The sequence below is a fragment of the Oncorhynchus nerka genome, linkage group LG19 (assembly GCF_034236695.1).
Source record: "Oncorhynchus nerka isolate Pitt River linkage group LG19, Oner_Uvic_2.0, whole genome shotgun sequence".
Lineage (NCBI taxonomy): Eukaryota > Metazoa > Chordata > Actinopteri > Salmoniformes > Salmonidae > Oncorhynchus > Oncorhynchus nerka.
In genome coordinates this window covers 39,692,617-39,718,841 of record NC_088414.1, presented here as the reverse complement: position 1 = coordinate 39,718,841, position 26,225 = coordinate 39,692,617, and the positions used below count along the sequence as shown (strand labels likewise).

Here is a 26,225-nt window from a genome sequence, read left to right as displayed (position 1 = left end):
CCTGATTGATTTGCTACAAGGAGTCAACAGTATTTTCCACTACCTACCATTCACAAATAAATAAGGAGATGGTTTGTGGAGGGGGGGTAAGACCGACAAGCGTTCTGTCCAAGAGGTACCGCTACATCACACGGACTCACGCAAATACAAAAACTATTATTAGATTCTGGCTCAGACAAATACCCCCCAAAATATGTGTATCCATGTAAAGAATATTTTATTAGAATTACATACAGTATCTGATTCAGTACAACATTTTAGAACTCTGTCACAGTTTTTTATTACAAAAAATACATTCAAAAGATAAGAGTTCGAACCACCCTTTAAAACACAAACATATTTTTATCCTAGATGTCAGGCTTTTCCCCCCTAGTTTTCAAGTAATTCAGACAAACTAAATGTTAAAAAAGCAAACAAAAACAGCATATGTTGTCTTCGGGAGTTTTTCCCACAAAGCAGGATCAAATAATTGGGTCTATTAACGTTCCAGAATACTCTGAAACAACCTCCATTTTTAATCTCCCTTAAAGCCTCAGAACCTGTAAGTACAATGGCTCCATCACAAATGGGCACCTTATTCCCTTTAAAAAAAGTACACTACTTTTGATCAGATCCCTATAGACCCTAGTCAAAAAGCAGGACACTATGTAGGGAATAGGGTGCCATTTAGGACAAACCCTCAGTGAGTATTAACATTACTCCATGTTCAACTTCAACATTCTTGATAAACCACAAAAAAAAACATGAGCGATATCCAAGTGCTTACCAGAGTTACAGGGACAGTTCACCCAAATGACAAAATGATGCATTGGTTTCCTTACCCTGTAAGCAGGTCTATGGATGACAGCAATCCGTGCTTTGGTTAAGTTTCCCTGGCATTATTTCCATATGCTAACGTTTTAGTATTTGTATCAGAAATCCCATCCAAGGGACCGATATTAGCATTTTTCATGCATCCTGTCCTAACCATCCAAAATGATTTAAAATTCATTGTGAATCTAAACAAAGTCACTTGAATATGATTTGAACAGGATGTGTAGAAAATAATACATTGGTCCAATGACTTGAATGGGATTTGTGCCACAAACGTGGAAACAATGCCAGGGAAACTAAACCAAAGCATGGATCGCCATCGTACCTTGTCCATTGACTGCTTCCAGGGTAAGAAAACCAATATGTCACTTTGTAATTTAGGGGAACTCTCTCTTTAAAATGGCAGTTTGATTCCGCTTCATGTAACACATGCTACCCAGAACAGAACAACCCATTGATGCCACACACACACACACACACACACACTCTCCCGACTGAAAGAAATAGTAGCATGCAGTTTCTACTAGAAACTGTCTGAATGCATCCAAAATGGCACACTACTCCCTTTAGAGTGCACTACTCATATAATTAGGAATTAGAATCGTTTAATTTAATAGGATCTCTATGGTGCTACTTTTGACCAGAGGCTCTATATAGGGATTAGCATGCCATTTGAGACGTAGACTTAGCCACTGATCTGAGGTAAGCTTTGCATTTCCCCCCAACGTTTAAGCTTAGGGGTTGGGTAAGAATTGTTAGCAGATCCTAGACCTGTAGTTAACATGCCTAAAAGAACAGGTCGAGAGCACTAAGGGTATCAGTCTCCATCTCCGTCTGCTGATTGGCCGACCCTGATATGAACTCTTCCAGGAAGTTCTCACCAGAGGTCGTGATTGGCTCGGCTAGACCAGGCTGTGGCACTACTACACCGTGATTGGCCGGATGCAAGATCACAGGTGTCACCACCTGTGAGGCTCCACTAATACCATTCCCCCCACACGCCAAGTCCCCGCCCCCTTCTTGCTCATTGGTGGTCAGCATCTCCAGCAAACCCGTGCTGTCCGGCGATAGGTTGCTGGTGGTCGTCGCTGGCGACAGAAGGTCAGCAAAGAACTGGTCGTATGCGGGGCTGTCGTAGACAGAGGTACTAGAGCTCACAGTGTGGGAGGGACTCCGATCAGTGATGTCTGGTGTGCAGGTTCCTTCCCCCCGTCCTCCCGCACCACCCTGGTAACCCAGCATCTGATTCAGCTTCTCTAGTTTCTTCTTCTTGGCTTTCAGCTTCTTCAGCAGCTTGTACCTGAGGGCATCGGTCTCACTGACCTGACCGCCGGGGCTGTGTTTCCTGGAGGAAGAGATTTTAGGGATCTCCGTGACTCCTGGAGAGGGAGGAAGTGAGGTCACAATAGGCACTGCTGAAGTGGTGTGGTTGATAAGGGGTTTTCGCGAGACGAGGGCAGGAGGTTGACTTTGTATCTTCCAGGCGCCATTTTGAGGGTCTGTTCTTTGAGAGAGAAGCTGGGTGGGAGATGAAGTCTTGGAGGGGCTGTTCATGTTTATATTTACGATCATGTTTCTGGCCTGGAACCCTCCGTACATCTCGGCAGCCTTCACCGGCAGGGCCTCGTTGTCCACCTTACTTAGTTTGGGTTTGGGTAGAGGCGGCGGCGGAGGCTTCTTCAACCTGGCGTCTGGGTTGGGGGGAGCCATCCTTGGGGTCTGCCAGCTATGTGAAAGCTGCTGGAACCGGTTGGGTGTTGAGTGTTTGAAGTGACTGGTTGGTCTTGGGGGATTGGGGATGGAGGTGGGGTGGAGGCTAAGCAGGTAGGACCAGCGAGAGTTGGGGTCCGGGGGTGGAGGAAGGCCGGGTTTGCTCTGCAGAGAGGTGGAGATAGTAGCGGGTTTGGAGTGGGGCGGGGGAGAAGGGGGAGTAGGGGCCTCTGGTGCTGGGGTGCTGGGTTCCACATATGACGGTGACATCATAGATACAACTGAGGGCAGGATTATTCCACCACACTTTCCAGGAAGTGCCATTGGTGTAGCTGTTCTTGGTGGTGTTGTTGCGACCACCTTAGCTGCTGGTGCAACTGGAGTGTTGGATGCCATCATTTTGGCTTTATTGCTGGTGCTTCTGCCCCTTCTGAGCCTGGGAGGACTAGGAGGAGTGGGCTTTTCAGAGTCGGGCTCAGAAGGACCGTCACTGCTGTCATGGAGAAACCCACTGGCAGTATCAGGGGACAATGGCCTTTTGATGACGACAACATCTGTTTCAGGGGGCGTTTCACCTTCAGGGGGCATTTCATGGGCAGGTGCAGGGTTCTCAGCCTCCGGTGTAGGAGCAGGTAGAGGAGGACTGAGGTCTCCATTTTGCCTGGGAGCCAGGGAGACATCGTTGTCGTCCAACGGCCTCCCATCAGAGCCAACTTTGATCTCTACGAGCGTCAGGGTGACAACGTCATCGTGGGAGAGGCCCTCGAAGGTGTCAAGCAGTGTGGTGCTACTGATAGACGAGTTACCAGCTTTACCGGTGGTTACCGTGGCGTCCATGATGTCGTTGTCGGTATCGTCAGACACAGTCAGTGCCTCGACAACGGCTGTGTCGTTGTGAAGGAGGGGGAGAGAGAGGTTGGGGTAACAGGATTGAACCGGTACGCCATGAAGCACACTGGTGGAACCGATGGCGATGGGAGAGTTAACGTTATTCGTTAATGTTGCGTCCATATCGTTATCAATATAGCCAGCAGTGATGGTGGTGTCCATGTCAGTGTCCGCATCATCAGAGACCGTCTGAGAGATGTCTTGAGATTCATTGTTGACAAAGAGTTTGGCTAAGGGAGGTTGCTGCAGTTCTTTGTGTATCAGTAAAGTGCTTGTCAGGGATACAGGGGGAGAGCAGGGTGTCTGTGGGTTGTCCGGTCTGTCGGTCTTCAACTCCCAGAAGACAACATGGATTTCTCTAGGAGGGACTACCAGCTGGGTGTGGGAGACACAGTTAGGGTGCTTCAGATCGTCAAACTCCAACCACGATCCTGTGGGGAGAGACAGCAAGAGAGAAGAGTGAGGAATGGGTTCTATACACTGGTTGTGGAGGGGGAGAGTTAACACAGTCACAGAGGACTGGGTTCTATACACTGGTTGTGGACGGGGAGAGTTACCACAGTCACAGAGGAATGGGTTCTATACACTGGTTGTGGACGGGGAGAGTTACCACAGTCACAGAGGACTGGGTTCTATACACTGGTTGTGGACGGGGAGAGTTACCACAGTCACAGAGGAATGGGTTCTATACACTGGTTGTGGACGGGGAGAGTTTACCACAGTCACAGAGGACTGGGTTCTATACACTGGTTGTGGACGGGGAGAGTTACTACAGTCACAGAGGACTGGGTTCTATACACTGGTTGTGGACGGGGAGAGTTACTACAGTCACTGAGGACTGGGTTCTATACACTGGTTGTGGACGGGGAGAGTTACCACAGTCACAGAGGACTGGGTTCTATACACTGGTTGTGGACGGGGAGAGTTAACACAGTCACAGAGGACTGGGTTCTATACACTGGTTGTGGACGGGGAGAGTTACCACAGTCACAGAGGACTGGGTTCTATACACTGGTTGTGGACGGGGAGAGTTAACACAGTCACAGAGGACTGGGTTCTATACACTGGTTGTGGACGGGGAGAGTTACCACAGTCACAGAGGAATGGGTTCTATACACTGGTTGTGGACGGGGAGAGTTACCACAGTCACAGAGGACTGGGTTCTATACACTGGTTGTGGACGGGGAGAGTTACCACAGTCACAGAGGAATGGGTTCTATACACTGGTTGTGGAGGGGGAGAGTTACCACAGTCACAGAGGAATGGGTTCTATACACTGGTTGTGGACGGGGAGAGTTACCACAGTCACAGAGGACTGGGTTCTATACACTGGTTGTGGACGGGGAGAGTTACCACAGTCACAGAGGACTGGGTTCTATACACTGGTTGTGGACGGGGAGAGTTACCACAGTCACAGAGGAATGGGTTCTATACACTGGTTGTGGAGGGGGAGAGTTAACACAGTCACAGAGGACTGGGTTCTATACACTGGTTGTGGACGGGGAGAGTTACCACAGTCACAGAGGAATGGATTCTATACACTGGTTGTGGAGGGGGAGAGTTAACACAGTCACAGAGGACTGGGATCTATACACTGGTTGTGGACGGGGAGAGTTACCACAGTCACAGAGGACTGGGTTCTATACACTGGTTGTGGACGGGGAGAGTTACCACAGTCACAGAGGACTGGGTTCTATACACTGGTTGTGGAGGGGGAGAGTTACCACAGTCACAGAGGAATGGATTCTATACACTGGTTGTGGAGGGGGAGAGTTACCACAGTCACAGAGGACTGGGTTCTATACACTGGTTGTGGAGGGGGAGAGTTAACACAGTCACAGAGGACTGGGTTCTATACACTGGTTGTGGACGGGGAGAGTTAACACAGTCACAGAGGACTGGGTTCTATACACTGGTTGTGGAGGGGGAGAGTTAACACAGTCACAGAGGACTGGGTTCTATACACTGGTTGTGGACGGGGAGAGTTAACACAGTCACAGAGGACTGGGTTCTATACACTGGTTGTGGACGGGGAGAGTTACCACAGTCACAGAGGACTGGGTTCTATACACTGGTTGTGGACGGGGAGAGTTACCACAGTCACAGAGGAATGGGTTCTATACGCTGGTTGTGGAGGGAGAGAGTTAACACAGTCACAGAGGACTGGGTTCTATACACTGGTTGTGGACGGGGAGAGTTACCACAGTCACAGAGGAATGGATTCTATACACTGGTTGTGGAGGGGGAGAGTTAACACAGTCACAGAGGACTGGGTTCTATACACTGGTTGTGGACGGGGAGAGTTACCACAGTCACAGAGGACTGGGTTCTATACACTGGTTGTGGACGGGGAGAGTTACCACAGTCACAGAGGACTGGGTTCTATACACTGGTTGTGGAGGGGGAGAGTTAACACAGTCACAGAGGACTGGGTTCTATACACTGGTTGTGGAGGGGGAGAGTTAACACAGTCACAGAGGACTGGGTTCTATACACTGGTTGTGGAGGGGGAGAGTTACCACAGTCACAGAGGACTGGGTTCTATACACTGGTTGTGGACGGGGAGAGTTACCACAGTCACAGAGGAATGGGTTCTATACACTGGTTGTGGACGGGGAGAGTTACCACAGTCACAGAGGACTGGGTTCTATACACTGGTTGTGGACGGGGAGAGTTACCACAGTCACAGAGGACTGGGTTCTATACACTGGTTGTGGACGGGGAGAGTTACCACAGTCACAGAGGAATGGGTTCTATACACTGGTTGTGGAGGGGGAGAGTTAACACAGTCACAGAGGACTGGGTTCTATACACTGGTTGTGGACGGGGAGAGTTACCACAGTCACAGAGGAATGGATTCTATACACTGGTTGTGGAGGGGGAGAGTTAACACAGTCACAGAGGACTGGGATCTATACACTGGTTGTGGACGGGGAGAGTTACCACAGTCACAGAGGACTGGGTTCTATACACTGGTTGTGGACGGGGAGAGTTACCACAGTCACAGAGGACTGGGTTCTATACACTGGTTGTGGAGGGGAGAGTTACCACAGTCACAGAGGAATGGATTCTATACACTGGTTGTGGAGGGGAGAGTTACCACAGTCACAGAGGACTGGGTTCTATACACTGGTTGTGGAGGGGAGAGTTAACACAGTCACAGAGGACTGGGTTCTATACACTGGTTGTGGACGGGGAGAGTTAACACAGTCACAGAGGACTGGGTTCTATACACTGGTTGTGGAGGGGAGAGTTAACACAGTCACAGAGGACTGGGTTCTATACACTGGTTGTGGACGGGGAGAGTTAACACAGTCACAGAGGACTGGGTTCTATACACTGGTTGTGGACGGGGAGAGTTACCACAGTCACAGAGGACTGGGTTCTATACACTGGTTGTGGACGGGGAGAGTTACCACAGTCACAGAGGAATGGGTTCTATACGCTGGTTGTGGAGGGAGAGAGTTAACACAGTCACAGAGGACTGGGTTCTATACACTGGTTGTGGACGGGGAGAGTTACCACAGTCACAGAGGAATGGATTCTATACACTGGTTGTGGAGGGGGAGAGTTAACACAGTCACAGAGGACTGGGTTCTATACACTGGTTGTGGACGGGGAGAGTTACCACAGTCACAGAGGACTGGGTTCTATACACTGGTTGTGGACGGGGAGAGTTACCACAGTCACAGAGGACTGGGTTCTATACACTGGTTGTGGAGGGGGAGAGTTAACACAGTCACAGAGGACTGGGTTCTATACACTGGTTGTGGAGGGGGAGAGTTAACACAGTCACAGAGGACTGGGTTCTATACACTGGTTGTGGAGGGGAGAGTTACCACAGTCACAGAGGACTGGGTTCTATACACTGGTTGTGGACGGGGAGAGTTACCACAGTCACAGAGGACTGGGTTCTATACACTGGTTGTGGACGGGGAGAGTTACCACAGTCACAGAGGACTGGGTTCTATACACTGGTTGTGGACGGGGAGAGTTACCACAGTCACAGAGGAATGGGTTCTATACACTGGTTGTGGAGGGGGAGAGTTAACACAGTCACAGAGGACTGGATTCTATACACTGGTTGTGGAGGGGGAGAGTTAACACAGTCACAGAGGACTGGGTTCTATACACTGGTTGTGGACGGGGAGAGTTACCACAGTCACAGAGGACTGGGTTCTATACACTGGTTGTGGACGGGGAGAGTTACCACAGTCACAGAGGACTGGGTTCTATACACTGGTTGTGGACGGGGAGAGTTACCACAGTCACAGAGGACTGGGTTCTATACACTGGTTGTGGACGGGGAGAGTTACCACAGTCACAGAGGACTGGGTTCTATACACTGGTTGTGGACGGGGAGAGTTACCACAGTCACAGAGGACTGGGTTCTATACACTGGTTGTGGACGGGGAGAGTTACTACAGTCACAGAGGACTGGGTTCTATACACTGGTTGTGGAGGGGGAGAGTTAACACAGTCACAGAGGACTGGGTTCTATACACTGGTTGTGGAGGGGGAGAGTTAACACAGTCACAGAGTACTGGGTTCTATACACAGTAACACACAGAGGACTGGGTTCTATACACTGGTTGTGGAGGGGGAGAGTTAACACAGTCACAGAGGACTGGGTTCTATACACTGGTTGTGGACGGGGAGAGTTACCACAGTCACAGAGGACTGGGTTCTATACACTGGTTGTGGACGGGGAGAGTTACCAACATGCTCACTCTGATCATTCCTCACTCGTAGGAAGGTGCTGAATCCTTGTGATAACTAAATGGATTATTGAAGGTATTTTTGGTGTGCTGTCCATCTCTTTTAAAGAGTTAACCCAACACAATGTAGAGACCTACTGATTGGCACTTTATAAATGCTACACATAATTAGACAGAGACTGACATTACTTTTCAATTATGAAATATAATTGCTTCTATCCATTGATAATGGAGGTATGAATAAGCTATATATAGCATTCTTAAAAGGGATATTTTGAGATTTTGGCAATTAAGCCCTTTATCTACTTCCAGAGTCAGATGAACTCAGGGATACCATTTTTATGTCCTTGCATCCAGTACGAAGGAAGTTAAGAGGTAGTTTCGCGAGCCAATGCTAACTAGTAATCTACAAGCATGCTAGTAGTTACCATAGACTTCCAGTCATTGCGCTAACACTAGTTAGCAATTTCCTTCAAACTGTCCGCAGAGACATAAAAATGGTAGCCACGAGTTCATCTGACTGGGGAAGTTGATAATCCCGACATATACATTTACAAAGAACACAAATTTACTTGTTGACCAGTAAACAACAACAACTTTACTAAGGAAATGACAGTCAACTGCCCCTGAAGGGACAAATAATGTTATACTGAACTAAATGACAAAGTCACACTGACCGTCAGTTCTGCGTATCCAGGTGACAAAGTGCTTGAGTTGCTGGTCATACTGTATGACTGTGGTGACGGAGTATTCCTGCTGCTGGAAGGTGAAGGAGTACACGCAGAGGTCGTTGTCAGGAAGACCTTCTACAAAGTGCAGCACAAACACAGGAGACACCCTGGAGGGACAGACAGAATACGTATCAGCCTCAGGAAACAGAGGTAGAGAAAGCAAGACATTATCTACAACATGGTGTCTCGATCGTTGGATGATAAATCCTCTACTCATTTCCTGTCCTCCATCTGCACCGACTGGTAACAGCAGGACAATCTGTAACAGAAAACATGAAAAAAGGAAAACCAGGACAAGCTCGAGCGCTTGCAGTTGCTTCACAAATCACCTATCTTTGGAAGACCAGCAAGTCTGGCGGAAGTTTTGCCCATTCATTCATTTTCTTCTAAGGACCCAGAAAACGGAGGCAGTGGAAGAACCTATTCAAGTAAGTAAATATACATTTTGAAAATGACAGCTGCAGGCTAACTCAAATGAGCTAATGCAATGTTCGCTAGCTGATTTTTACATACTGTATAGCTAATCAAGTAAATTAAATATCACCAGCAAGCTAACTTCATATTAGCTACCTATCTTGATCTATTAATTTTTGTAACTCAAAATGCAGTTGTAGCTAGCTAGCTAGCTAGCTAGCTAGCTAGCTAACAGCCATGGAAAAGGGTGAAAGGAATAGATGCCATTTCCAGCTGTCAGAGAAGGGAGAATAGTACTCTGGATATGGGCAGGTACCTTTGTGGGAGGACACTACGAAAAGATTCCCCAGTTTCCAGTCCCTAGCGAGAAAAACTACGAGACACAGCAACATAATATTTAGGGCTGTCTCATTGGAGTAGAATGCAGCCTGTTTCTATGTGATGTGTTCTGTCCTCCGATACAGAGAGCGGTGAAACCCTGTCTGCAGATGAAGAGGTCCTAAAGAATATCCCAAGAGAATAAGGATCCTTTTAAACTAAGGATTATATGTGTACTTGTGTTGGCATATTGAGTTTAAAAAAATACATGTTAATAAGGTCACACACACACACAATGTAGAAACCTCCTACAACTGGAGAAGGCTGGGGATGCAGGCTTCTGTTTCAACCCAGCACTAACATACATGATTCAATCTATCAAAATGAAGTGTGCCATTGCTGGGCTGGAATAGAAGTCCACCCAGCCAGTAGATCAGGGATCAGTGGAGCAATGTTAGCCCCTTCTGGTATTTACATGTTTTTGTTCACCTGTGGTTTTATGCTTTAGTAATAATAGCCTCCTTGTTACTAACACGTCTTACCTTTACATAGGAGTTAGCTTACGCGAAACACTTTGAAAATTATCTGAAATAGTGTTGATTCTTTGAAGTGAAGTGTTTAAACTTGTTTTAATTGTTAACTTTAACACTATTAATCAAGATGAACTAGGTGTCAACGTTGATTCATCACAGCTCACAATCCTGTCTAATGTGTGTGTTATATTCTCAAATGAACATGACCTTTTGTTCAGTTGTAAAGCTCTTACAATTAGTATTATTTGATTGTCACTTTTTGTTCAGGATATCAGCCACGTGAACCCATTTTGCAGCATTTTTCAACGTCAAATGCAGCCATAGGTCTACAGCAGTGGTTCCCAGCCATTTTTGTTGCAGCCTGGTGTGCTTGTCTACAATAAAACCGTGTGCTATTGGAGGTTCTCGAGGACCGGATGGGAACCACTGGCCTACAGTGTGATGGCATAAGCCTTATAGCAGGGTTTCCTAAACGTGGTCCTCGGTACGCACATTTAGATTTGTTGGCCCTAGCACTACACAGCTGATTTAAATAATTAAGTTATCATCAAGATTTGAATCAGCTGTGTAGACTTAGGACAAAAAAAACAAATGTGCACCGCTGTGTGTCCCAAGGACCGAGATTGAGAAACGCTGTAGGCATTTTGCAATGCTCCCCTTGACATTGTCCATCTGAAGCATTATCGATTAACATTATTTACATATTGTTGAGCTATATGTTCAAGAAAAAAAATTATACCAGTCAACAATATACAGTGCATTCAGAAAGTATTCAGACCCTTTGACTTGTTACACATTTTACGTTACAGTGTTCAAAAATGGTTAAACTGAAATATGACATTTACATTTAGCATTCAGACCTTATACTCAGTACTTTGTTGAAGCACCTTTGGCAGCGATTACAGCCTCAAGTCTTCTTGGGTATGACGCTACATGCTTGGAACACCTGTATTTGGAGAGTTTCTCCTATTCTTCTCTGCAGATCGTCTCAAGCTCTGTCAGGTAGGATGGGGAGTGTCGCTGCACAGTTATTTTCAGGTCTCTCCAGAGATGTTCGATCGGGTTCAAGTCCGGACTCTGGCTGGGCTACTCAAGGACATTCAGAGACTTGTCCCGAAACCACTCCTGCTTTGTCTTGGCTGTGCGCTTAGGGCCAGTGTCCTTTTGGAAGGTGAACCTTCGCCCCAGTCTGAGGTCCTGAGCGCTCTGGGGCAGGTTTTCATCAAGGATCTCTCTGTACTTTGCTCCGTTCATTTTCCCTCGATCCTGCCGCGTCTCCCAGTCCCTGCTGCTGAGAAATATTACAACAGCAAGATGCTGCCACCACCATGCTTCACCGTAGGGATGGTGCCAGGTTTCATCCAGACTTCATGCTTGGCATTCAGGCCAAAGAGTTCAATCTTAGTTTCATCAGACCAGAGAATCTTGTTTCTCATGGTCTGAGAGTCCTTTAGGTGCCTTTTGGCAAACTCCAAGCAGGCTGTCATGTGCCTTTTACTGAAGAGTGGCTTCTATCTGGCCACTCTACCATAAAGGTCTGATTGGTGGTCCTCAGAGACACTTGTCCTTCTGGAAGGTTCTCCCATCTCCATAGAGGAACTCTGTCAGAGTGACCATCGGGTTTTTGGTCACCTCCCTATAGGAAGAGTCTTGGTGTTTCCAAACTTCTTCCATTTAAGAATGGAGGCCACTGTGTTCTTGGGGACGTTCAATGCCTATTGGTACCCTTCTGCAGATCGACACAATCCTGTCCCGGTGCTCTACAGACAATTCCATCGAACTCTTGGCTTGGTTTTTGCTCTGACATCCACTGTTAACTGTGGGACCTTATATAGACAGGTGTGTGCCTTTCCAAATCATGTCCAATCAATTGAATTTACCACAGGTGGACTCCAATCAAGTTGTAGAAACATCTCAAGGATGATCAATGGAAACAGGATGCACCTGAGCTCAATTTGTAGTCTCAAGGTAAACATTTATAAAAACCTGTTTTTGCTTTGTCATTATGGGGTATTGTGTGTAGATTGCTGAGGAAAACAAAATTGTATCCATTCTAGAATAAGGCTGTAACATAACAAAATGTGGAAAAAGTCAATGGGGGTCTGAATCCTTTCCAAATGCACTGTAGAGGCGAAGACTACACCAGATGTTTTACATGCCTTGTGTTGACATGACATTGTTTTAATGCAAATCCAACCCTTGTAATCTTGGTGGTGAAATGTCTGGTAGGAGATGATGGGATCCTGATCTTAGAACATACAAACTACTACCACCAAGTTCCATGCCAGATACTTGTCTGCCAGAAGGTCTGAGCGGCACTTGGAGGTTCCACTGTGATAATGAAGATGGTTTGCCAAAGGCTACCACAACAATTACATTGTCTATGCTAAATGTGTTTAAATTGTAAAAAGAAAGACAATAGTTGGGCTATAAGAAATACATTTTATTCAATGGGGTGAAGCAGAGATGACACACAATATACTTTTAATATCACCTATACAACTATATATTAAAATACAGTATGTTAACAATATCATAAACATTAGTATTTTACATGTTGTTTCAAATTACATTGTATATACTCGTATGGTTTATTTTGTCATGACAAGGTGCTCACTACTCAAATGGCACAACCAAATGGCACAACCAATGGCACAACCAAATGGCACAACCAAATGGCACAACCAATGGCACAACCAATGGCACAACCAAATGGCACAACCAAATGGCACAACCAATGGCACAACCAAATGGCACAACCAATGGCACAACCAAATGGCACAACCAAATGGCACAACCAAATGGCACAACCAAATGGCACAACCAAATGGCACAACCAATGACACAACATAAATCATTCAGATTTACCAAAGTAGAGCATTTGACAACCAATGTGTCTAACTGAAGGATGTCTCCTTTCATATCTGGAAAAGGACGAAGAAGTATAAATGCTGCAGCATTACTCATCTTCACAGGGAGAAACTGATGGTGCTGCAGCATTGGTCATCTTCACAGGGAGGAACTGATGGTGCTGCAGCATTGGTCATCCTCACAGGGAGAAACTGATGGTCCTGCAGCATTGGTCATCTTCACAGGGGGGAAACTGATGGTGCTGCAGCATTGGTCATCTTCACAGGGGGGAAACTGATGGTGCTGCAGCATTGGTCATCTTCACAGGGGGGAACTGATGGTCCTGCAGCATTGGTCATCTTCACAGGGAGAAACTGATGGTGCTGCAGCATTGGTCATCTTCACAGGGGGGAAACTGATGGTGCTGCAGCATTGGTCATCTTCACAGGGAGAAACTGATGGTGCTGCAGCATTACTCATCTTCACAAGGAGAAACTGATGGTGCTGCAGAATTACTCATCTTCACAGGGAGGAACTGATGGTGCTGCAGCATTGGTCATCTTCACAGGGAGGGAAACTGATGGTGCTGCAGCATTGGTCATCTTCACAGGGAGAAACTGATGGTGCTGCAGCATTGGTCATCTTCACAGGGAGGGAAACTGATGGTGCTGCAGCATTGGTCATCTTCACAGGGAGGGAAACTGATGGTGCTGCAGCATTGGTCATCTTCACAGGGGGGAAACTGATGGTGCTGCAGCATTGGTCATCTTCACAGGGAGGAACTGATGGTGCTGCAGCATTGGTCATCTTCACAGGGAGGGAAACTGATGGTGCTGCAGCATTGGTCATCTTCACAGGGGGAACTGATGGTGCTGCAGCATTGGTCATCTTCACAGGGAGAAACTGATGGTGCTGCAGCATTGGTCATCTTCACAGGGGGGAACTGATGGTGCTGCAGCATTGGTCATCTTCACAGGGAGAAACTGATGGTGCTGCAGCATTGGTCATCTTCACAGGGGGGAACTGATGGTCCTGCAGCATTGGTCATCTTCACAGGGAGAAACTGATGGTGCTGCAGCATTGGTCATCTTCACAGGGGAAACTGATGGTGCTGCAGCATTGGTCATCTTCACAGTTGGGAAACTGATGGTGCTGCAGCATTGGTCATCTTCACAGGGGAAACTGATGGTGCTGCAGCATTGGTCATCTTCACAGTTGGGAAACTGATGGTGCTGCAGCATTGGTCATCTTCACAGTTGGGAAACTGATGGTGCTGCAGCATTGGTCATCTTCACAGGGAGAGAAACTGATGGTCCTGCAGCATTGGTCATCTTCACAGGGAGAAACTGATGGTGCTGCAGCATTGGTCATCTTCACAGGGAGGGGAACTGATGGTGCTGCAGCATTGGTCATCTTCACAGGGAGAAACTGATGGTGCTGCAGCATTGGTCATCGTCACAGGGAGGGGAACTGATGGTGCTGCAGCATTGGTCATCTTCACAGGGGGGAACTGATGGTGCTGCAGCATTGGTCATCTTCACAGGGGGGAACTGATGGTGCTGCAGCATTGGTCATCTTCACAGGGAGAAACTGATGGTGCTGCAGCATTGGTCATCTTCACAGGGGGAAACTGATGGTGCTGCAGCATTGGTCATCTTCACAGGGAGAAACTGATGGTGCTGCAGCATTGGTCATCTCCACAGGGAGAAACTGATGGTGCTGCAGCATTGGTCATCTTCACAGGGAGAAACTGATGGTGCTGCAGCATTGGTCATCTTCACAGGGAGAAACTGATGGTGCTGCAGCATTGGTCATCTCCACAGGGAGAAACTGATGGTGCTGCAGCATTGGTCATCTTCACAGGGAGAAACTGATGGTGCTGCAGCATTGGTCATCTTCACAGGGGGAACTGATGGTGCTGCAGCATTGGTCATCTTCACAGGGGGAACTGATGGTCCTGCAGCATTGGTCATCTTCACAGGGAGGAACTGATGGTGCTGCAGAATTGGTCATCTTCACAGGGGGGAACTGATGGTGCTGCAGCATTGGTCATCTTCACAGGGGGGAACTGATGGTGCTGCAGCATTGGTCATCTTCACAGGGAGGGGAACTGATGGTGCTGCAGCATTGGTCATCTTCACAGGGAGGGAAACTGATGGTCCTGCAGCATTGGTCATCTTCACAGGGAGAAACTGATGGTGCTGCAGCATTACTCATCTTCACAGGGGGAAACTGATGGTGCTGCAGCACTACTCATCTTCACATCTTAATTCGTTCAGGTGTTTTAGTGTCATAAATATTAAATATATTGTTGGGCTGGAACATTAGTCAACACAACAGGTTGTCATATCCCAGTGAGGCATTTGTCCTATGCTGTAATGTCCATACGTTTTACCTCTACTTATGAATCAAGTTCTCTACAAATGATCACTGGGTCATTGGACAATAATGTCCTCCTCCAGGCTATAAGAGCCTCAAATTGTACAATTTGTGTCTTCTCTTTTCATGGTCATCGCTAGAAGGGATCCGACTACATCATTTGACTTTTCGTAGTAAATTAGGATAATTAACATAGCAGGCTAGGATAATTAGCATAGCAGGCTACGATAATTAACATAGCAGGTTAGGATAATTAACATAGCAGGTTAGGATAATTAACATAGCAGGTTAGGATAATTAGCATAGCAGACTAGGATAATTAACATAGCAGGCTAGGATAATTAGCATAGCAGGCTAGGATAATTAACATAGCAGGTTAGAATAATTATTAGGGTAAGGAAAAGGTTTAGCTAAAATGCAACAAACAAAAAAAATGACTTGACATTAATTTACCAATAGCTGGATCCCTTCTAGCCATGACCCCTTTTCATAGGCCTAGATTATATGGTTACATTCTAGACAAGGTCGTTTTCATTCATCTGTTGTCAAGTGTCAGCAGAGTAGGCCTACACTACCATCGTATTTAAAATATATATATTCTGCTAATGTCTCCAGTCATTTTACAAGGCCATGAAATGTTTGTCATAAGGCCACAGAAAGGTCTCTAGAATAACCTATAGGCCGATGCCACTACCCACTTATTAATAGCCTACATTATGACCATCCAATCTACTCATCACATTAGGAATACTAGACTTACATTAGTTTGCAAATGCGATGATAAATGCATGTTATAAAAAGGTGCATGTTTTAATGGTGCAAAAATTGCTTCCCCTAAAACGTTAAACTCACGCAACACATGCTAATAGCTAGACTACATGCTAATAGCTAGACTACAAGCTAATAGCTAGACTACATGCTAATAGCTAGACTACAAGCTAATAGCTAGACTACAAGCTAATAGCTAGACTACAAGCTATCTTTCTAGCTAATTTTGTCTAACAGTGTTGTCAACACCTGGTTAGCATAACGGCTAAACTAAACTGGAAATCGATCAGACTTGACTTACCAGTGATGAAATGATCGTAGCAGACCCTGTACTGACAGTTGTCTGGGTTCAGGTCTTGACTTACCAGTGATGAAATGATCGTAGCAGACCCTGTACTGACAGTTGTCTGGGTTCAGGTCTTAACTTACCAGTGATGAAATGATCGTAGCAGACCCTGTACTGACAGTTGTGGTGCATCCTGGTGTTTTCATGATTGCGGGGAATCCATAAACATGCCCCACCGTTGTCTGTCCTGCCATGTTAGAGCAGCCAAATACTGATGAATCAAAGACGTTTTAGGCACTGTTGTCATGTTCTTTCTGGAAGCTTGTCAGCTGTTATCGGAAGAATTAATGCGGTGGTCTTCCAACATGGCGACCGGGTGGCATCATACGTCAACTTCAAGCCCTCTAAAAACTACACGGCCCCATCTCAATCGTCTACAATATCAACTACACGGCCTCATCTCAATCGTCTACAATATCAACTACACGGCTCCATCTCAATCGTCTACAATATCAACTACACGGCTCCATCTCAATCGTCTACAATATCAACTACATGGCTCCATCTCAATCGTCTACAATATCAACTACACGGCTCCATCTCAATCGTCTACAATATCAACTACACGGCTCCATCTCAATTGTCTACAATATCAACTACACGGCTCCATCTCAATAGTCTACAGTGGCTTCCACTACTCATCTCGTCCATCTGCACTGAATTAATAGGTAAAGAGAAAAGGGCCTGGAAATCCCCGGAGTGGAATTCCCTTATGATCAGGGTTGGGGTCAATTCAGTTCTCCTCCTCCACTGAATAGGAAGTTGCCCATTGTTTTCTATGAGGACTTCTCAATTCGTGAACAGAATTTCAATTTCATTCACTTCCTGAATTTTTTTTTTTTTTTAATTGACCCCAACCCTGGTTGAGATACACCCCAGGTATGAGAGGTTAGAGGTTGCGCCCTCACCTCTCCAGCACCAACATCCTGGTCTGCTTCCTCTTATTACACCTGCTGCAACGTGATTGGTGGGCTGCGTTGAGAGGGTGCCAATCAGAAAGCACCTTGGTGAAAGTGGTGAGGGTCTTCTTACATCTGAAAGAAATTTGATAGTAAATAAAAGATACAGAGATCATTTGATCCAGTTGAGTGAGTCAGTTTCCCCCTTTATTTGTTTAATGAAAATTATTTTCTGAAATGTCCTTGTACACTCCCTTTCTGTCAACATTACATCATTGTTCTTGTTACCATTCAAAAGCCCATTTAAAATACAGACAGACACAGCTTCCCATATGGTCTAGCGGTTAGGATTCCTGGTTTTCACCCAGGCGGCCCGGGTTCGACTCCCGGTATGGGAACGAGTTTTTTTGTTTTTTGTTTATAGTTTTCATCTCACTTAAAAAGTATTATAAACCATATAAACCAATTACATTTTAATTCACACAGGAATATAAGAGATGAAGGTTTCAACAAATAATATCTACTCGTTTCATCATCTGGTAAACTTGTACTGAGTCAAGCTCTTCAAAAGATACCAAACCAAAAACTACAGGAAATATTCAATGAGATTTACATTTTAGTCATTTAGCAGACGCTCTGATCCAGAACAACTAACAGGTTTAAGTGCCTACTAACAGGTTTAAGGTTTAAGTGCCTTGCTCAAGGGAACAGAACATTTTTACCTAGTCGGCTCTGGGATTCAAACCAGCAAACTTTCAGTTACTTGCCCAATGCTCTAAACCGCAGGGCTACCAGCCGCCCCAGTAAATAACAGATTAGTTTCAACAGACTAAATCGCTACCCCTTTCACCACCTGTATTGTAGCTACTGGGCCAAGTTCCTTGAAGAGTCTTAATTAGACCAATAGGTTCACAGTATTGTTTGCTCTTTGCACTGATAAAATGTTGCCAAATACCTGCCTCACAGTCTATATTGGTAATCCTGCTTCACTGTCTATATTGGTAAACCCGCTTCACGGTCTATATTGGTAAACCTGCTTCACTATCTATATTGGTAAACCTGCTTCACAGTCTATATTGGTAAACCTGCTTCACTGTCTATATTGGTAAACCCGCTTCACAGTCTATATTGGTAAACCTGCTTCACAGTCTATATTGGTAAACCTGCTTCACAGTCTATATTGGTAAACCCGCTTCACTGTCTATATTGGTAAACCCGCCTCACTGTCTATATTGGTAAACCTGCTTCACTGTCTTTATTGGTAATCCTGCTTCACTGTCTATATTGGTAAACCCGCTTCACTGTCTATATTGGTAAACCCGCTTCACTGTCTATATTGGTAATCCTGCTTCACTGTCTATATTGGTAATCCTGCTTCACTGTCTATATGGGTAAACCTGCTTCACTGTCTATATTGGTAAACCCGCCTCACTGTCTATATTGGTAAACCTGCCTCACTGTCTATATTGGTAAACCTGCTTCACAGTCTATATTGGTAAACCTGCTTCACAGTCTATATTGGTAAACCTGCTTCACAGTCTATATTGGTAAACCTGCCTCACTGTCTATATTGGTAAACCTGCTTCACAGTCTATATTGGTAAACCTGCTTCACAGTCTATATTGGTAAACCTGCCTCACTGTCTATATTGGTAAACCTGCTTCACAGTCTATATTGGTAAACCTGCTTCACTGTTTATATTGGAAAACCTGTACTGGTCCAAGATTCTCAATGAGTCATAATATGACCAATCCCCAAAATAGAGGAAGGAATTAGAAATTAAAACGTTTGTTTTCATTCATGATTCATTTTCCTATTCTTTCCTCTTTAGGGACATCCACAGGGCAGAAGACTGGACGTTCCTCCAGCACTACAGTACAATCACCATGTTGATTATATTCATTTCACTTCTCTCATTCCCTCTACATTCCCATTTCCATACCTATCCCACGTTGTGCTGTTACCAGCCAGGTCTACTGAAGGTAGGTGAGAGAAGACAAGACACTTGTAAATCTGCTCTCTCACCTGACTGACCATTAGGTTAATATGACTGACCATTAGGTTAATATGACAGTCTACAGTACTGACCATTAGGTTAATATGACAGTCTACAGTACTGACCATTAGGTTAATATGACAGTCTACAGTACTGACCATTAGGTTAATATGACAGTCTACAGTACTGACCATTAGGTTAATATGACAGTCTACAGTACTGACAATTAGGTTAATATGACAGTCTACAGTACTGACCATTAGGTTAATATGACAGTCTACAGTACTGACCATTAGGTTAATATGACAGTCTACAGTACTGACCATTAGGTTAATATGACAGTCTACAGTGACCATTAGGTTAATATGACCATGACCATTAGGTTAATATGACAGTCTACAGTACTGACCATTAGGTTAATATGACAGTCTACAGTACTGACCATTAGGTTAATATGACAGTCTACAGTACTGACCATTAGGTTAATATGACAGTCTACAGTACTGACCATTAGGTTAATATGACAGTCTACAGTACTGACCATTAGGTTAATATGACAGTCTACAGTACTGACCATTAGGTTAATATGACAGTCTACAGTACTGACCATTAGGTTAATATGACAGTCTACAGTACTGACCATTAGGTTAATATGACAGTCTACAGTACTGACCATTAGGTTAATATGACAGTCTACAGTACTGACCATTAGGTTAATATGACAGTCTACAGTACTGACCATTAGGTTAATATGACAGTCTACAGTACTGACCATTAGGTTAATATGACAGTCTACAGTACTGACCATTAGGTTAATATGACAGTCTACAGTACTGACCATTAGGTTAATATGACAGTCTACAGTACTGACCATTAGGTTAATATGACAGTCTACAGTACTGACCATTAGGTTAATATGACAGTCTACAGTACTGACCATTAGGTTAATATGACAGATTCTACAGTACTGACCATTAGGTTAATATGACAGTCTACAGTACTGACCATTAGGTTAATATGACAGTCTACAGTACTGACCATTAGGTCAATATGACTGACCATTAGGTTAATATGACAGTCTACAGTACTGACCATTAGGTTAATATGACAGTCTACAGTACTGACCATTAGGTTAATATGACAGTCTACAGTACTGACCATTAGGTCAATATGACTGACCATTAGGTTAATATGACAGTCTACAGTACTGACCATTAGGTTAATATGACCGAGTCTACAGTACTGACCATTAGGTTAATATGACAGTCTACAGTACTGACCATTAGGTTAATATGACAGTCTACAGTACTGACCATTAGGTTAATATGACAGTCTACAGTACTGACCATTAGGTTAATATGACAGTCTACAGTACTGACCATTAGGTTAATATGACAGTCTACAGTACTGACCATTAGGTTAATATGACAGTCTACAGTACTGACCATTAGGTTAATATGACAGTCTACAGTACTGACCATTAGGTTAATATGACAGTCTACAGTACTGACCATTAGGTTAATATGACAGTCTACAGTACTGACCATTAGGTTAATATGACAGAGTCTACAGTACTGACCATTAGGTTAATATGACAGTCTACAGTACTGACCATTAGGTTAATATGACAGTCTACAGTACTGACCATTAGGTTAATATGACAGATTCTACAGTACTGACCATTAGGTTAATATGACAGTCAACAGTACTGACCATTAGGTTAATATGACAGAGTCTACAGTACTGACCATTAGGTTAATATGACAGAGTCTACAGTACTGACCATTAGGTTAATATGACAGTCTACAGTACTGACCATTAGGTTAATATGACAGTCTACAGTACTGACCATTAGGTTAATATGACAGATTCTACAGTACTGACCATTAGGTTAATATGACAGTCTACAGTACTGACCATTAGGTTAATATGACAGTCTACAGTACTGACCATTAGGTTAATATGACAGATTCTACAGTACTGACCATTAGGTTAATATGACAGTCTACAGTACTGACCATTAGGTTAATATGACAGTCTACAGTACTGACCATTAGGTTAATATGACAGTCTACAGTACTGACCATTAGGTTAATATGACAGTCTACAGTACTGACCATTAGGTTAATATGACAGATTCTACAGTACTGACCATTAGGTTAATATGACAGTCTACAGTACTGACCATTAGGTTAATATGACCGAGTCTACAGTACTGACCATTAGGTTAATATGACAGTCTACAGTACTGACCATTAGGTTAATATGACAGAGTCTACAGTACTGACCATTAGGTTAATATGACAGTCTACAGTACTGACCATTAGGTTAATATGACAGTCTACAGTACTGACCATTAGGTTAATATGACAGAGTCTACAGTACTGACCATTAGGTTAATATGACAGAGTCTACAGTACTGACCATTAGGTTAATATGACCGATTCTACAGTACTGACCATTAGGTTAATATGACAGTCTACAGTACTGACCATTAGGTCAATATGACTGACCATTAGGTTAATATGACAGAGTCTACAGTACTGACCATTAGGTTAATATGACAGATTCTACAGTATTGACCATTAGGTTAATATGACAGATTCTACAGTATTGCAGTGGGACTACGAGGCTTCTTATGAAAACTAAAGAACGTTGTTAACAGTTTATTTATTTTACCTTTATTTAACTAGGCAAGTCAGTTAAGAACAAATTCTTATTTTCAATGACGGCCTAGGAACAGTGGGTTAACTGCCTGTTCAGGGGCAGAACGACAGCTCGGGGTTTTGAACTAATAATGATATTAATCACTAAATCACAGAGCGATGACGATTCACCATTGAAAGTGCTTCTTAGTCCAAGACTAGGTTATATATTTATGTCTAGAAAACTGGCCTTAAAAGTTCAAGATGGCTCTTACTTGGTGTTAGTGGCATGTTGACAAGTTGTTGAGATACACTCAAACTGCCACTCATAAGCTTGCTGGAAGAGAGGTTCTGCCCAGGAGTCAGCCCTGAGGAGGAGGGGCAGGGCAAACACAGGTGTCTCATTCTGACCTGCAGGAGAGGAGACAGCAGGGGTCAGGGTGAGGTCAGGGATTAAAAAATATATATTAAAAAAATTAAATTAAAAATTAAAACCAGGGTCAGCTCACAAAGTAAAATCAGGTAAATTTTTAATCAATCGTGGAATGTTTGTGTTAGTTCTGAAGGTAAGAGATGGTTGAGAAGGTAAGAGATGGTTGAGAAGGTGGTATGTTTGTGTTAGTTCTGAAGGTAAGAGATGGTTGAGAAGGAGGTATGTTTTTGTTAGTTCTGAAGGTAAGAGATGGTTGAGAAGGTAAGAGATGGTTGAGAAGGTGGTATGTTTGTGTTAGTTCTGAAGGTAAGAGATGGTTGAGAAGGAGGTATGTTTGTGTTAGTTCTGAAGGTAAGAGATGGTTGAGAAGGTGGTATGTTTGTGTTAGTTCTGAAGGTGGTATGTTTGTGTTAGTTCTGAAGGTAAGAGATGGTTGAGAAGGTGGTATGTTTGTGTTAGTTCTGAAGGTGGTATGTTTGTGTTAGTTCTGAAGGTAAGAGATGGTTGAGAAGGTGGTATGTTTGTGTTAGTTCTGAAGGTGGTATGTTTGTGTTAGTTCTGAAGGTAAGAGATGGTTGAGAAGGAGGTATGTTTGTGTTAGTTCTGAAGGTAAGAGATGGTTGAGAAGGAGGTATGTTTGTGTTAGTTCTGAAGGAGGTATGTTTGTGTTAGTTCTGAAGGAGGTATGTTTGTGTTAGTTCTGAAGGTAAGAGATGGTTGAGAAGGAGGTATGTTTGTGTTAGTTCTGAAGGAGGTATGTTTGTGTTAGTTCTGAAGGTAAGAGATGGTTGAGAAGGAGGTATGTTTGTGTTAGTTCTGAAGGTAAGAGATGGTTGAGAAGGTGGAATGTTTGTGTTAGTTCTGAAGGAGGTATGTTTGTGTTAGTTCTGAAGGAGGTATGTTTGTGTTAGTTCTGAAGGAGGTATGTTTGTGTTAGTTCTGAAGGTGGTATGTTTGTGTTAGTTCTGAAGGTGGTATGTTTGTGTTAGTTCTGAAGGTAAGAGATGGTTGAGAAGGAGGTATGTTTGTGTTAGTTCTGAAGGTGGTATGTTTGTGTTAGTTCTGAAGGTGGTATGTTTGTGTTAGTTCTGAAGGTGGTATGTTTGTGTTAGTTCTGAAGGTAAGAGATGGTTGAGAAGGTGGTATGTTTGTATTCATTATGAACTGGGAAGTTTTACAAGATAAAAATGAAAGAAACAGAAGAGGCATAATCACAGAGGAAAACCTGCTTCAGTCTGCTTTCCATCAGACACTGGGAGAGGATTTCACCTTTCAGCAGGACAATAAACTAAAACACAAGGCCAAATCTACACTAGAGTTGCTTACCAAGAGGACAGTGAATCTATTTGAGAATCTATGGCAAGAACCGAAACTGGTTGTCTAACAATGATCAACAACCTATTTGACAGAGCTCAAATCTTTTTTTCTTTTTTAAATAATGCGCAAAAGTTGCACAATCCAGGTGTGGAAAGCTCTTAGAAACTTACCCAGAAAGACTTGTAATCGCTGCCAAATGTGCTTCAATATAATATTAACTCAGGGGTGCGAATACTTATGTAAATGAGATATTTCTGTATTTAATGTAATACATTTGCACAAAAAGAAAACTAATAACTTAATGAATTTTGAATTCATGCTGTAACAACAAAATGTGGAATAAGTCAAGGGGTATGAACACTTTCTGAAGGCTCTGTATATTACTTTAGACTAAGTAGGTAAGAGCAGGGTCACATGCACAAATAGCCTATTACATATTTGAGTCATTTTGCAGATGCTCTTATCCAGAAAGACTCTAGCTTTCACACATGTTGGTTGACCTATGAACTGCTGAAAGCCATCACCAATCACCTCTGATTCCCTGCCAGGTTCTTGTTTTTAAATTATTTTTTATTTTTTTTGTACCTCTTTTTTTGTGGTATACAATTGGTAGTTACAGTCTTGTCTCATCGCTGCAACTCCCGTACGGACTCGGGAGAGACAAAGGTTGAGAGCCGTGCGTCCTCCGAAACACAACCCAACCAAGCTGCACTGCTTCTTGACACAATGCCCACTTAACCTGGAAGCCAGCCGCACCAATGTGTTGGAGGAAACACCGTGCACCTGGCGACCGGGTCAGCGTGCACTGCGACCGGCCAGCCACTGGAGTCGCTGGTGCGCGATGGGACAAGGACATCCCTGCTAGCCAAACCCTCCCCTAACCCGGACGACGCTGGGCCAATTGTGCGCCACCCCATGGGTCTCCCGGTCGCGGCCGGCTGCGACAGGGCCTGGACTCGAACCCAGAATCTCTAGTGGCACAGAGACTGTGATGCAGTTCCTTGGAACAACGCACCACTCGGGAGGCCCCCAGCCAGGTTCTTACCCAGTTTACATTTCAGTAGCGGCTCCAGCAGTCTAAAGATGGACATCCTGATGGCTTGCATCTCAGTTTGGACCCTCTGTAACACCGCAGAGGGCACTCTGACAACACCGTCTGGAGAGAGATGAGGGAGACAAACACAAACCAGATGTAAACATGTATTAAGGATTAGGAAATAGATTAATACACAAGAAGACCTGATGAAGGCAGCTTGCTGACGAAACGTTGCTCATGTCCACAACCCCACGGAAATTTAATTAGCATTTTTTTACCCCCCCCCCCCCCCACAAAAAAAAATCTGTCAGTTTAGGAGATGTGTTTTTTTATTGCATTGGATGCATCTCAATCCACCGCTTCTGTTGATGTCACACTTCCGTATCTGTGAGGAAGAGCCAGAGCGGTGACCGCCAGACCATGAGACATCCCGTTTAAAAAGGTCTGCTCAACAAAATGAAACTAACGAAGACGACGGTGTTATCCGTTTTGATCTACGAATTCAAGGGTTTCTTTATTTTGTACTATATTCTACATTGTAGAATAGTGAAGACTTACTTATATAAAGACTTATATGAAATAACGCACATGGAATCATGTAGTAACCAAGGAAAGTGTTAAACAAATCGAAACATTTCATATTTGAGATTCTTCCAAGTAGTCACCTTCTTTACCTTGATGACAGCTTTGCACACTCATGGCATTCTCTCAACCAGCTTCATGAGGTAGTCACCTGGAATGCATTTCAATTAACAGGTGTGCCTTGTTGAAAGTGGATTTGTGGAATTGATTTCCTTCTTATTACATTTGAGCCAATCAGTTGTGTTGTGATAAAGTGTGTGTGTGGAGGGGGGGGGGGGGGTATACAGAAGATAGCCCTATTTGGTAAAAGACCAAGTCCATATTATGTCAAGAACAGCTCAAATAAGCAAAGAGAGATGACAGTCCATCACTAGTTTGAGACATGAAGGTCATTCAATGTGGAAAATGTCAAGAACTTTGGAAGTTTCAGTCGCAAAAACCTTCAAGCGCTATGATGAAGCTGTCTCTCATGAGGACCGCCACGGGAAAGGAAGACCCAGTATTACCGCTGCTGCAGGGGATAAGTTCATTAGAGTTACCAGCCTCAGAAATTGCATCCCAAATAAATGGTTCACAGAGTTCAATTAACAGACATCTCAACATCAACTGTTCAGAGGAAACTGCTTAAATCAGGCCTCATGGTCGAAGTGCTGCAACGAAACCACTACTAAAAGACACCAATAAGAAGAAGAGACGTGCTTGGGCCAAGAAACACGAGCAATGGACATTAGACCAGTGGAAATCTGTCCTTTGATCTGATGAGTCCAAGTGTGAGATTTTTGGTTCCGTCTTTGTGAGACGCAGAGTATGTGAATGGATGATCTCCGCATGTGTGGTTCCCACCGTGAA

At 44.2% G+C, this 26,225-nt stretch overlaps 1 protein-coding gene and 1 non-coding gene across 2 annotated transcripts in view; one reads left to right on the top strand and one right to left on the bottom strand.

The window, feature by feature from the left end:
• Positions 1 to 200: 200 nt before the first annotated feature.
• The window catches only part of LOC115146961 (SUMO-specific isopeptidase USPL1), a 32,359-nt gene continuing 6,334 nt past the window's right edge, over positions 201 to 26,225 (bottom strand). Inside the window, exons 5-9 of the mRNA XM_065004937.1 lie at positions 24,804 to 24,914; positions 22,284 to 22,419; positions 17,377 to 17,502; positions 8,807 to 8,967; positions 201 to 3,842 (exon numbers count right to left, since the gene is read on the bottom strand). Of these exons, the coding sequence (XP_064861009.1) occupies positions 1,600 to 3,842; positions 8,807 to 8,967; positions 17,377 to 17,502; positions 22,284 to 22,419; positions 24,804 to 24,914 (2,777 nt within the window). The 3' untranslated portion in view covers positions 201 to 1,599. The remainder of the gene's footprint in view (positions 3,843 to 8,806; positions 8,968 to 17,376; positions 17,503 to 22,283; positions 22,420 to 24,803; positions 24,915 to 26,225) is intronic.
• On the top strand, positions 17,694 to 17,765 carry trnae-uuc (transfer RNA glutamic acid (anticodon UUC)). The gene has a single exon. It is a non-coding gene; the product is annotated as a tRNA-Glu (tRNA).